Source organism: Indicator indicator, chromosome 4, assembly GCF_027791375.1.
Source record: "Indicator indicator isolate 239-I01 chromosome 4, UM_Iind_1.1, whole genome shotgun sequence".
Lineage (NCBI taxonomy): Eukaryota > Metazoa > Chordata > Aves > Piciformes > Indicatoridae > Indicator > Indicator indicator.
The window spans coordinates 37,417,863-37,431,551 of NC_072013.1; the positions used below are offsets into that span (position 1 = coordinate 37,417,863).

General features: G+C 45.6%; 1 protein-coding gene across 1 annotated transcript in view; it reads right to left on the reverse strand.

Annotated features, from left to right (window-relative positions):
* Positions 1–13,689, reverse strand: part of RYR3 (ryanodine receptor 3) — a 249,302-nt gene that overhangs the window by 191,650 nt on the left and 43,963 nt on the right. The window contains exon 2 of the mRNA XM_054400698.1: positions 107–226. Within this exon, the coding sequence (XP_054256673.1) occupies positions 107–226 (120 nt within the window). The remainder of the gene's footprint in view (positions 1–106; positions 227–13,689) is intronic.

Sequence of the window (13,689 nt, forward strand, 5' to 3'; positions counted from 1 at the left end):
GTGTATTTAGCATGACACTGGAAAGCCAAATTCAATGTCTTCTCTGCAAAGAAGCAGGTTACCATTCCCAGCTCAGTGACACCACTTGAGAGGATCAGCTTCTTACTTTAGCTTCTGATGTTGGTTCCAAAAAGCACAGGCGATTCCCAAGCCCCTCCGCTGCCAAGCAAAACTTCCTTTGTTCCTTGTGGATGCTGGAGACACACTGCAGTACTACTTCATCATCCTGCCACAAAACAAGGCACAAGAGAAAGAGTCAGACACACACTGCAAGGCTAAAGAAGCCCTGGAGCACAGCACCTGCTGGAGAGGAGCCCATTTGAGGGCAGAGCTTATTCGAGGAGGGTGTGAGCAGATGTTTGTGTGTGGATTTATACTCCAGGCTGCATCAAAGGGACAGTCACTACAGACTGTCCCAAGGCTCTCACTACTGCTGTGTCCTTCTGCTGCTTCCACAGTGCCTTTCTAGGGTGCCATAAAAAACTCTGAACTACACTGCTGCTCAGTTTTACTCAGTGAAACCTGTTGGATCTTTACAGTAAAACCCTGTTCAATCTTTAGAGTAAAATCCTGTTCCTGGGATTTTCAAAAAGCCAGTAATCTAAAAATAAACAAAATATACTTAGTTAGCACAGTAAGACCTTAATCACAGAACCCTCTGAATCACAGAATGTTAGGGTTTGGAAGGGACCTCCAGAGATCATCCTGTCCAACCCCCAGCCAGAGCAGCACCACCCAGGGGAGTCTGCACAGGAATGCATCCAGGTGGGGTTGGAAAGTCTCCAGAGCAGGAGACTCCACAACCTCTCTGGGCAGCCTGCTCCAGGGCTCTGGCACCCTCACTGGAAAGAAGTTTCTCCTCATGTTGATCTGAAACCTTCTCTGTTCAAGTTTGTATCCATTGTTCCTTGCCTTCTTGTGCACCGCTGAAAAGAGCCTGGCCCCCTCCACTTAACCCCCACCCCTCAGCTATTGATAGACATTGATCAGATCCCCTCTCAGCCTTCTCTTCTCCAGACTAAACAGCCCCAGGGCTCTCAGTCTCCTCACAGCAGAGATGTTCAAGCCCCCTAAGCATCCTTGTAGCTCTCTGCTGAAGCCTCTCCAGCAGGTCCCTGTCTCCCTGGGACTGAGGAGCCCAATACATGGTCTCAACTGTTTTCAAATGATTATTCAACTAAGTTGTGAGAATTTGCTTCTCACAAGACCTATTCCAATAATAGGAACACTCTGGAAAAGTGGAAAAGTGCCATGGGCCAGTCCTAGTTATCCTAAAAGCTGTTTTACAAGCTGCTGCAGGACACAGCGCCAAAGGCACTCTCACTTGTGAAGTGCCAAGCCCTTGTTCACCTCTCAACATGTGATAACAAAGCTGATACAAGTGAGCCAAACCAGATTACTTTTAGTGTTCAACTGTTAAAGACAGAATTAAAAAATCACTTTCTTTTCCAAAGCCCCCCAAGGAAAAGACCCCTTGCAGACTGGCACATAGCAGGGGTTATTTTTATCCCTGTGTTTCACTGTGCACCAGAAGATGCTGCCTTAGTTCTTAAGGGGGTGGAAGGTGACAAAACCAGAGCCATGTGATATGGCAGTGTCCCATCCAGCTATGAAGGGACACTGGTGCCAATTCTTATTGTCAAAGCAGACCCACAACAGCTGCCTGTGCTGAGCTCAAAGATCACTTTAACAATGATGCTCTAAAAGCAGCTCTGCTTTTTCCAGCCCCCTGATGCAACTCCCATACTATGCCAGCAGCACAGCCACTGGCACTTGAACTGAAAGCTGGGAGTGACAAAGTGCTTTTCACCAGAGGCATTGCCAAACCTTTTCAAATGGGAGTGCAGAAGCAGCTTTCCCTCCTGTGTGATTCTGCAAGCATGTGAGAGTTACACAGCTTGCTTCTAGGTCTCACTTCACTGCCTGTTCTCTACTGCTAGAAAGCACAGCTAGGAAAGTCACAGATTGCTCTGGCTTGAAAGAGACTCTCGAAGGTCATCTTCTCCAACACCCCTGCACTGAGCAGGGACACCTCCAACTAGATCATAGAATCATAGAACTGTTAGGGTTGGAAGGGACCTCAAGGATCCTCCACTTCAAACCCCCCTGCCATAGGCAGGGACACCTCATACTAGATCAGGTTGCTCACAGCCACATCCAGCCTGGCTGCAAAAACCTCCAGGGATGAGGCTTCCACCACCTCCCTGGGCAGCCTGTGCCAGTCTCTCACCACCCTTGTGGTGCTGCTAAACACCCCAGGGATGGTGACTCCAGCACTGCCCTGGGCAGACCATTCCAATGTTTGAGAACCCTTTCAGTGAGGAAATACTTCCTAGCATCCAGCCTGAGCCTCCCCTGGCACAGCTTGGAACCATTTCCTCTGCTCCTGTTGCTTGTCACCAAGAAGAAGAAGATGTCCCCTCCTCATTCCCACCCCCCTTCAGGTAGTTGGAGAGGGAGAGGAATTTACAACATCCCCCCAGATATCCAATGAACCTTTTCATTTCTGCTCCAGTGTGTAGCACAGGATGTATTTGCCACATAGGATGAGCAACTTGCCAGTTTGCCAGAAGTGGCACAAATTGTGTGTGTGGAGCAGAGGTTAGCATCCAGGTGCTGGTGGACTGAGCATAAGGAATTAGTGGAATGTATAGAGTCTGCAACGAGCCAGTGAGTCACTGCTCTGATGACTCAGTATTACAGTCTAGTTGCTGAAGGAAGATCATTCTAGCTGAGGTCTGAAATCACTTTTCTGGCCTGAAGAAGCTAATAGAAAAGAGGTTTATGGAGCTGTTACCCTATAATGAGATTGCAGGCCATGTCTCTTAGCAGTATCTTCTTTTCTTGAGCCTTCTCTCACATAAGTTCTGTTATTCTAAACATCTTTCCCAGGTGAACTCATCTTCTTCTTCTCTTACTTTTAAAATACATGATGCCAGAGCTACTTCATCATAGAAGCATCACAGAGTGGCTCAGGTTGGAAGGGACCTCAGAGCTCATCTGCTCCAACCTCCCCACCATGGCCAGGGACACCTCATAAACTAGACTCAGCTGCTCAAGGTCTCATCCAGCCTGGCCCTGAACACCCCCAGGCAGGAGGCAGCCACAGCCTCCCTGGGCAGCCTGTGCCAGAGTCTCACCACCCTCCTACTGAAGAACTTCTTCCTCAGCTCCACTCTAACCCTGCTCTGCCTCAGCTTCAAACCATTCCCCCTTGGCCTGTCTCTAGACACCCTGATGAGAAGTCCTTCTGCAGCCTTCCTGCAGGATTCCCTTTATAGTATTGGAAAGCAGCCTTCATCTTCACTCTTCTTCTGCCAGATTTCATCCATTTACTTCAATATACCTTTTTTAGTATGACAAGAAGCCTGCCTGTCCAATGAGATGTGGAACCTCATGTAGTGAGTAAGCAATGGCAAGTTGTTCGTAAAGTTATATACAGACAATTCTCAAAAATAACCAAAAGCAAAGCAAGGGAGAAAAAAAAAAGAAAAGCAAAGAAACCAAAGTGTTCAACCCACACAACCTTCTTGAGATCCATTTTGTCAACAAGGAATTTAACAAATGTAAACGTTTTAAATGCAAACTTTCTCATCTAGCAGCTTGGACATCTCCATGTTTAGAAATTTAATTTGTTCTATTCCTTTTATTTTAGGTGGGGTTTGGGGAACATCAATAAAAGTGTGGCCAGCAGGCCCAGGGAGGTTCTGCTCCCCCTCTACTCTGCCTTGCTGAGACCACAGCTGCAATCCTGTGTCCAGTTTGGGACTCCCCAGTTCAAGAGAGACAGAGACCTGCTGGAGAGAGTCCAAGGGAGAGCCAGGAGGATGCTTAGGGGACTTGAGCATCTCCCCTGTGAACAGAGGTCTCTCAGCCTCTCCTCACCAGGCAGTGCTCCAGTCCCTTCATTTTCTCTTTATCCCTTGGACTCTCTCCAGCAGATCCCTGTCCCTCCTGAACTGGGGAGCCCAGAACTGGATGCAATATTCCAGGTGAGGTCTCAGCAGGGCAGAAGAGAAGGGGAGGACAACCTCCCTGGATCTGAATGCCCCCCCCCCCCCCCAGGACCCCCTTGGCCTTCTTGGCCCCCAGGGCACATTGCTGTGCCATGCAGAACTTGTTATCCACCAGCACTCCCAGGTCCTTCTCCTTGGGGCTGCTCTCCAGCAGATCCCCTCCCAGCCTGTCCTGCTGCAGTTGATTATTGCTTCCCAGGTGCAGGACTCTGCACTTCTCCTTCTTGACCCTCAGGAGGTTCCTGCCTGCCTCAGCTCTCCGCTTTGTCACTCATTCAGTATTTTCTGCTTTTAAGACAAACAAATAACCCAAGTACAACTTGGCTTTTTGCAGAAGTATGTTGAATATTCAACAATGTATTTAAGTGGAAGCTGTGATTGCTAGCCTCCAGCAGTACAGCATTAAGCAACATGCTACTTAATTTAAAAGAAGTTATTAATAAATCACAGTACAGTAGTCTTTAGCCCAGAGAGTATTTAGTGTTGGTCTTCAGCCTCAGGTTTCATAATGAAGTGATGGGGAACTTCAAGTGAGATTGCTGTGATGGAGCAATAAGCTAAAAGATAAATAAAATTGCTTTTAATTGCTCAGTGCTTGACTTGCTGCAAAGTAAGTCAATGATCAAAGTGAATCAATGTGTTGTAGGTATGACCTTGCTCCTACTCAGTTTACCAGCTTTTCACCTCAGAATTTGAGGTAAAGACATTCTTATTCTCCTTATTCATTTATTTTGCATATCCCAGAACTAAAAATTAGACTTTCTTAATAGTTTAAGTCTGTATAGAAGTTGTACTTTATAAACATGAGACAATGTGGCAGTTTAGGCTGGGTGCCCCCTGCCACTGCTGCATACAAAGAAGCACAAAATGATCCATGCACTCAATATCTATGTTCATATCTATAAAAGATGCAAGCTTTGCTGGAAAATGACAGCATGAAAATTGCATCCAGTTTTGGGCTCCCCAGTTCAAGAGGGACAGCAGGAAAGTGTAGATTGTTCCCCACTGATTCCATACCTGCCAAACGTTCATATTCTCTGTTAGATTTAGCACTGAAAATCAACTGAGAAAATTGACATTGCACTGAAAACTAAGCTGGTTTAGAAAATTAATCAGCTCATTAAGCCACCTGTGAGTTGTGCCAAGGACAAGCTGTGTGCTCAGAAAACTGTACATATAGAAACATAGCAACAGAATCACTCAGGTTGGAAAAGAGCCCTGAGAGCATCGGGTCCAGCCATGAGCCCTGCTCTGCCAAGGTCACCACCAAACCACATTGCTAAGCACCACATCTGAACAGCCTTTAAACACCTCCAGGGATGGGGACTCCACCACCTCAACCTGTTCCAGTGCCTGACCACTCTTACAGTGAAAAAGTTCTTCCTAATGTCCAACCTGAACCTCCCCTGGTACAGCTTGAGGCCATTCCCTCTTGTCCCATCACTCATGACCTGTGAGAAGAGACCAGCAGCAGCCTCTCTCTGTTGTCCTTTCAGGTAGCTGCAGAGGGTGATAAGGTCTCCCCTCAGCCTCCTCTTCCTCACACTAAACAGTCCCAGCTCCCTCAGCTGCTCTCCATCAGACTCATTCTCCAGGCCCCTCCCCAGCTCAGTTGCTCTTCTCTGCTCCCCCCCAGCCCCTCAATGTCCTTCTTGTACGGAGGTGCCCAAAGCTGACCCCAGCACTCCAGGTGTGGCCTCTCCAGTCTAGGAGGGATATTTTGCTTTTCTTTTACGCACAGCCGCACACAAATGTGCCCATGGGGGCTTGCACACAGATGACTAACTTTAATGTAAACTGATGCAGAGTTTTTTGGAAGTGCATCCTTCTGCAACCCTGTGGGAAAGCTTCATTTGATAATTCATCCTTTCTGTGAAGAAACCTGAATTACTTTTCTACAGAAAACACCTCTGTTAAACAAAGAAAGAGGGGTGTTTCTCTTTCTGTGTTAAGCCAAACAGGCATCAAGTTGATGCTCTTGATCTGATCACTGCCAGACTGTGGCATTGGCTGATTACAGACAGTGTTGCAAAGAAATGTGGGAAGGAAAAATCCAGAGCCACCTCACTCTGTGACAGAAAACATCCTACTCCTGTACCTTACTGTATCACAAAGCACAGGGTATAAGCAAACAAATATCTCCATTAGCATTTGAATGCTAGCTACAAACTGATCTTTTTCCACAGGGCTGTATTCCTTCCATGTTTGCTGGAGTAATCTCTGAGGTCAGGTAAAATTCACCAGGATGCCATCTCATGACAGTCACTGCATTCACCTCAACCAAAGAAGTAATTTCAAGCAGAGTTGACAATGTTCTACCCAAAGATGGATTTGATAAACTTGTGGTCGACCTTCACTTCCTTTTTGCCTTCTGATTGTTACTCATAGGGTAGTTCTCCCGGGGGTGGGAAAGCTGTAATTTGACAGTGAGTGTCTTTGAAGAGAAAGGACAAAGACAGGGACAATAACCCAAGAGAAATGCTCATTTCAGCATGGGAATGAAATGCAACACCACAATTGAAGCCAAATCAATACACATTGATAACCAAAGTGTGGTCATGGGGATATTGTTCCACACCATAACTTAATTCTGATGCTCCCAGGTGCAAATATATTGTCCTGACCCTTTGCAATCCTGTTTCTGATTACAGATTTCAAGAGGTACAGGACAAAAGCTAGACTTGTTGCCCAGCACTTTTCACCATGGAATGAGGTCTAGCTGTTTAAAACTGTTAAAGCTGTTTATAGCTGATTAAAACTATCTTTCATTCTAGCTATATGACCCTGAGAAGTCAGGGAAAGAGAAATGGGTTGGGTTGGAAGGGACCTCCAAAGGTCATCCAGTCCAACCCCCTTGCAGTCAACAAGGACATCCTCCACTAGATCAGGTTGCTCAAAGCCCTGTTGACCTTCATCTTGAATATCTCCAAGGATGAGGACTCAGCTGCCTCCCTGGGCAACCTGTTCCTGCATTGCAGTACCCTCATGGTGCAGAGCTTTTTCCTAAGCACTATGTATTCTACCCAGACTATGCAGCACTCTTAAATCAGCAGGACACCAAATGCTAAAATTTGTGAGGAATCAGATATTTTATTTTAGAAATTACACTGCAAATCCACTGAAATACAGAAAATAACTGTAAAAATAAATTACAAATGATCTCCATGAATATTCTATGAGGCACTTAAGTGCTATTTTTAAAAACTCTGAGAGCATCCTAGCCAGTTTTGATGGAAAAGGAAGATCACATAGCTGGGCAGACACAGGTAATATTCGTCATCAGGGGTTACACACTTGTTGGTTAGACCTTTCAACTTCTAAGCAGTGTTTTGCAAGGAGCAACTGCAAATCACCAGATGATAGTGAATTGCAGCATAAAATGAAATAAGTAGTCAAAGGACTTTTTCACTTGATCTGACAGTTTTTTTTTTCTGAGGGTGCTAAATTCACTTGCTGGAGTTGAATTTCACACCTTAACAATGCATATGAAATGCTGTGGCTCACATCCCTTGGTTTGCTACAGTAAAGAAGGGAAATGAAAGGGTAACTTAAATTAGCAAGCTGATGAAGCATACCAAGGCTTCCTAAATACTAGTATGAAAATAAAAATACTTACTTCTGCCTTTTTGTTGAACAAATGATCCATTTTAAAACCAAAACACTCCCTAACTGACTTAGTCTCCTAATTCTTTATGGCTAGCCAATCATTCCACTCATTCTGAAGTAGAAGCTTCATACACTACTACTTTGGAGGATTCATAGAATCACAGAATGCTAGGGCTTGGAAGGGACCTTGAAAGCTCATCCAGTCCAACTGCCCTGCCACAGCAGGGTCACCCAGGGCAGGTCACCCAGAAATGCATCCAGGTGGGTTTGGAAATTCTCCAGAGAAGGAGAATTCACAACCTCTCTGGGCAGCCTTTTTCTTCTCTGGAGACTTTCCAACCCCACCAGGATGCACTCCTGTGCAGACTACCCTGGGTGATCCTGCTCTGGCAGGGGGTTGGACTGGATGATCTCTGTAGATCCCTTCCAACTCCTAACATTGTGTGATCTCTGACCTGGTGTATGACATAGACTTTTTGCTTTGTCTGCTCTTTGTCAACTTCATTATTTATTTTTTTTTTTTACTAGTCATAAAAAGAACAATCAGGAAACTGAGTAGAACCTCAAAATGGGTTTTTAAGCCTCCGAAAACCCCAACCAATGACCCCAAGCCCACAACAAACACAAACAAAAAGCTATCACAGCCTCCTAAGCCTACAGGCTTAGCTGTAGTTCCTGTAAGTGCAACATAGTGGTGAGGTCCAGCATGTCCTTAGCAATGACTGCACATTGATCAGCAGACTCCAAAAATGACGGCAGATGCTCCTGGGATCCTGACATTTGCTGCATGCTGATTAGCTGCCAGAAGAAGCTTTCCCTTACTAAGCACACAGGGAAAGGTACTTGACTGAAAGGGTTATGCTAAGGAGCAGGGAGTCGTCACACTTGGTCTGTCAACATGGAGGTGGAGGAGCTGATGTCTCCTCCTTGAACATCATTTAAGAATGTACATAGGGAAAGACACTTTATTATGTATTCCAGGGCAGATTCTTTTGTGTATGCTTCTGTTCTCTTCCCTTCTTCAGACTGATGGGAGTAAGAGTAGGTAGTGTCTTTACAAAGGAAGAATTGTCTAAGAGGGGAGTTGGAAGAGAAAGGGAGGAACCAGACAGTTTACTCTATCTATGTGTATGTTAACAACAAAGGGTCCTTGGTACCTTATCTTTAACCTTGCTGTAAACCTGTCAGAAGATGAGAGACACTGAACACAGCCTGAACTGCTGAACTTTCAGGACAGAGTGCAGGCTGAAGAGACTCCTGAATATGAACTTCTCCACCCAGAGAAGTGAAGAACCTAATTGAAATGAACATAGGATGTATGAAGGAGGGGGGTGGCATGTGAAGGTGGACATGTAGTAGGCGTTCTGGGAAAGACTGCATCCTGAGTACCTTAGCCAGTGGGGAAAGGGAGAGGGGAATTCATGTCCAGGAATTTAGGATAAAAGGGGAGCTGCGTCTGCTGGGGATTGGAGAGACCCCACAGGGAACTGTCCTGTGGACTCTCCCTTTATTCAAGTAAAGTTTTGAAAGACTCCTCTGTCTCCGTTGTGAACAGGAACTTCTAAATCAGATTAATTCTTCCTTACAAGACCAAAATGAATCCAAGTTGTTCAGTTCACTGAAAGCCTTTATTTTCTACCATCTTCACAGAGTCACAGAATTCTCAGGGTCAGAAGGGACCTCAAGCCAGTAAAGCAAACATTTCCTGTTTACAAAACTCCTGTTTCACAGCAGTTACAACTCTGCCATTCTGCCAAGAGTATACAACCATTATGTACACCTCTTAAAATCACCTTATCCCCCATGCTATCCACAAACAATACTGAAAATCCAATTAAAAAAAAAATAGCTACTTTACTTATGTGATGGTTTAGAGGCTAGGTGCACAAAGTTGCAGACCTCTGGGAGGTCCAGAGTGTCCAGCAGGTGGACCAGGAGCTGTATTTCATTCCCACAATTCCTGCATCCCTATAAAACAGGCTGCAGAGTCAGTTTTCTTCCCCTTTCCCCCCCTCTCTCCTCCCAGGAGGATGCCCAGGCTGTTCTCTCTTGCAGGGGAGACCTGGTGTCAGCCTTGGCAATGCTGCCAGTTAGGCCTGGAGCTGCCAAGCTGAATTTTAGCTGTGTCACAATGGTGTGGAGGGTAGAGAGGCTTGGGGGGTGGGCATGAAGGCTTGGGTTTGTTGGCCTGGTTTAAAGGGAGGCTTGTGTGAAGCTTTGGCTAATGAGCTGCTGTGTTAAGCCCAGCCCATGGATTTTGGGGTCTTTTGTATGCTCAGTGCTGTTGTATGGAGTTGTGAATTGCATTTCCATCCAAACTCTCCAATTCTGTCCAATCCTTTGTGTCAGCATTTTTCTTGTGCCCCTTTTGGAAGAGGTAAAAGAGCAAACCTGCCTGGCTCTAAACTACAACACTTACCACATAAATTATTATTAGGTTTGCCAAGCACATACCCAAGCATCAAAGCAAAAGCTGAGTATCACAGCCAGCTTATGAACCAAAACAGGTTCATGAAAGGTTCAAGTTATGGTTTTGTCCCAGTTGGCACTGGATACCCTTAAGAACACCACAAAGCAGACCTCCAGGAGGTACAGAGTGGTCCAGGAGGTGCACTGGAAAGTGTCATCTTTGTATTTCCTCCCATCAATCCTGCAGCTCTATAAATTTGGCTGCAAAGTGATTGTCTACCTCTTCCCTTTCTCCTCCCTGGATGCAGTGAGCTCCCTTCTCTGGTGTGGGGGGAGGATGGTTCCAGTCTTATCTGTGTCCCTCAAGACCTGACTAATTTTTACTGCACAAATCTTGGCCTGCTCAGGTCTAATGCCAGGACTAAGGGAAGGCAGTTTCAGACCTGGCGAGCCTGAATCCAGCCTAGCAATGGGGGGGAAGAGTGAGCCCTGGGGTGTACACTGAACCCCAGGTGGGGAGAAAAGGAGCAACAGGGGTCTGTGGTTTGGTCCAGCTGAGGGCAGGTTTGGGGGGACTGGCATGTATCCTGGTACATGTAATAGGTGCTAAGGATTTACTACATTCTGTATTTTCTTGCATATTTTTGTGTACAATTTCTGTATTTCTCTCTTTATTTTACTTCCTTTGGGAGTAAAAGAATTTCTGCCTACTCTTTAAACTCAGACAGGTTTTCATCCCTGCAGTTTCAAAAGTTTATCCAGCCCCGCTGCAATGTGATAAAGTTAATTTTAGGAGCTGCACACAGAAGTGCATGCTGCACAACTATTTCTGTCACAGAATACAGACATCACTGTCATCCAGTTGAATGAGGAAGAGGTCACATGAATGTGTCGTCCTCAGGCTTTCCTTGGCTTTAAATGCCTATAAAGAACTCTCCTGGCAGGCAGCATCTGTTAATTTCTAAAACAATAGTCTACTTAGACACGACTGTCAGGCTGCAAATTATCCCCAAAACCACCAACAAATGAAGGAAACCACAACCCAGAGCGGATCTCAAATGGGGGGTGGTGGAAGTTTTATTTCCATGACTTGTTACCACTCAGTTTTCACATCTTCCTGTAAATGAAAAGCCTTTCTTTGTCTGGTGGTAACACACCAGGGCCTTTCTTTCCCTCAGTAAGCATCCCAGTTTCTCCCAATAAACACAGCCAGTTCACTGCAAATGGATCCTCACAATGACAGCAGTTATTTGATGAAAATTCACACACCACCATCTGACCCTTCTCAGGAGGTGTTAAAAATAGAGTTGGGGTTTCCATTGTCAGTTTACTCCTTCAGGAGAGGTTGGATCAAAGCCTGATCTTAATTCTGGAACATAGCTCCAGATCTTATATCAATCCATCAGCAAGGCAAAAGCAGCAAGTCATGGGACAGCAATATAAAATGGAGTCAATCCTTTTCACAAAATTAAATTAATAATAATAAAAAAAGAATAGAATCATGGAATCAGTCAGGGGTGGAAGGGACCACAAGGATCATCCAGTTCCAACCCCCCTGCCATGGGCAGGGACACCTCACACTACAGCAGGCTGGCCAGAGCCTCATCCAGCCTGGCTGCAAACACCTCCAGGGATGGAGCCTCAACCACCTCCCTGCACAACCCATTCCAGGCTCTCACCACTCTCATAGGGAAGAACTTCTTCCTTATGTCCAGCCTGAATCTCCCCACTTCCAGCTTCCCCCATTCCTATTCCCCCCCCAGTCCTATCACTACCTGAACACTTTGGAAAGGTGAAGTATTTCAGCATTAACCAATTTGCTTCTTTCTTTTTCCACCTGTAACTTCCAGGTTGCAGAGTTGCCCTTGAGGAATTGCTCTACTTTGCTGCCTTTTGTTTCACAACTTTCCCTGCCTCTGCCCTCTCCCAGCTCTTCATGGAAATGAGATAGCTTGAGATGGTGACAGCAAGGGAGCAGGCACACCAAATACTGAGATCAAAGGCAACATCCAAAATATTTATGTGACATCTGTCACAAAAGCTGAATACTAAATACTCTTTAAGATCACTCCTTTGATTTCAAACTGAAGGCAGGAGTCAAAGTAGCCTATTAGCAGAGCTAGGGGGGAAGCAGCCATGCAGACCAGCTTGATGCAAATGTGCCCTGCCCTAGCAGGCAGAGTCCTGTCTTGCTTTAAGAGATTGAGTGACTTGGAGTGCACATTTTAATTCTAGAATGGCATCAAGATACACTTTGTGCTGATCAGGGAGGGGAAATCAGCCAAGAAAGGTGTATCCTGCATAAGTACCTCATCATTATCTCCTGAATGTACCTGAGTGAGTCCCAAGTAAGGTCATGGAAATGGCTCCAGAGGGCTGGAGCACCACTCCTGTCAACAAAGGCTGACAGGGTTGAGGTTGTTCAGCCTGAACTATGTTCCAGAGAGACCTTACTGGGGCCTTTAAATATTTAAATGTGGCCTACCAGAAAGATGGGGACAAACCTTTTACCAAGGCCTGTAGCAACAGCACAGAGGGCAGCAATTTTAAACCAAAAGAGGGTAGATCTAAATGGAACACAGGGGAGAATTTTTCACAGTATCAACCAGGTTGGAAGAGACCTCCAAGATCATCAAGTCCAACTGATCACCCAACCCTATCTAATCTACTAGACCATGGCAGAGCATGCTTTAGGACAGTGAACTGCATGGAGAAAGCACTACTGCATCCCTGCATACTTGTGTGTGTTTTGTCTGTCTTCCCCACTTCTTTTACCTCTGCTGCAAGTGATAGACTGACAGCTAGCAACAACAAGATAATCTGTCCCATGTCCTAGGAACACAACATCCATCCATGACAACTGTCCTTCCATTTCAGCAACTAATTGGTAACTAGAGTTTGCAAGTAAGAAGAGTTTAAAAAAAAGGCATAATAAACTCAACCTGCAGGGTTTATCTTTTTGTTTTTACTGTTTAACAGATGATCAGAAATATTAATGAGCTAGCCAGGGTCTTGTCTCAATTACAGATGAACCAATTTAAAAACTTGGCACCTGACAGCAAGGAGGAGTCCAAATAGAAGCTGTCAGCCCTTTGGAATCTTAGTGCATGACCACTACCAGACTAGTGAAGATACCAGCAGCAGCAGCAGCAGATGTTTGGGTCATATCCATTTCACAGGCACTCAAGTGGGTGTGCACAGCATTTAGCACACTCTAATTCAGGTCTCCTCTATATTTTATATGTATTATCTCTAAACTATCACCTATTGGTATCTCAGCTCTTTATTTAACATCAGAGTTTGTAGAAGAATGTGATCTTTCCCTTTTTGGACTCCCAGGTTTTGCTAGGAAACATTAGAAGTGATTTTAACTCCTATGAATGTTTTTAAAGAACCCAGCACCACCTCAGGGTTTTTACAGAGTGTCTACACCAACTGTTGGCAGAGGGATACTGAGGGTGCAGCAAGGATACTGAGGGTGCAGCAAGAGGGACATTGAGGGTACAGCAAGAGGGACACTGAGGGTGCAGCAAGAGGGACACTGAGGGTGCAGCAAGAGGGATACTGAGGGTGCAGCAAGAGGGACACTGAGGGTGCAGCAAGAGGGACACTGAGGGTGCAGCAAGAGGGACACTGAGGGTGCAGCAAGAGGGATACT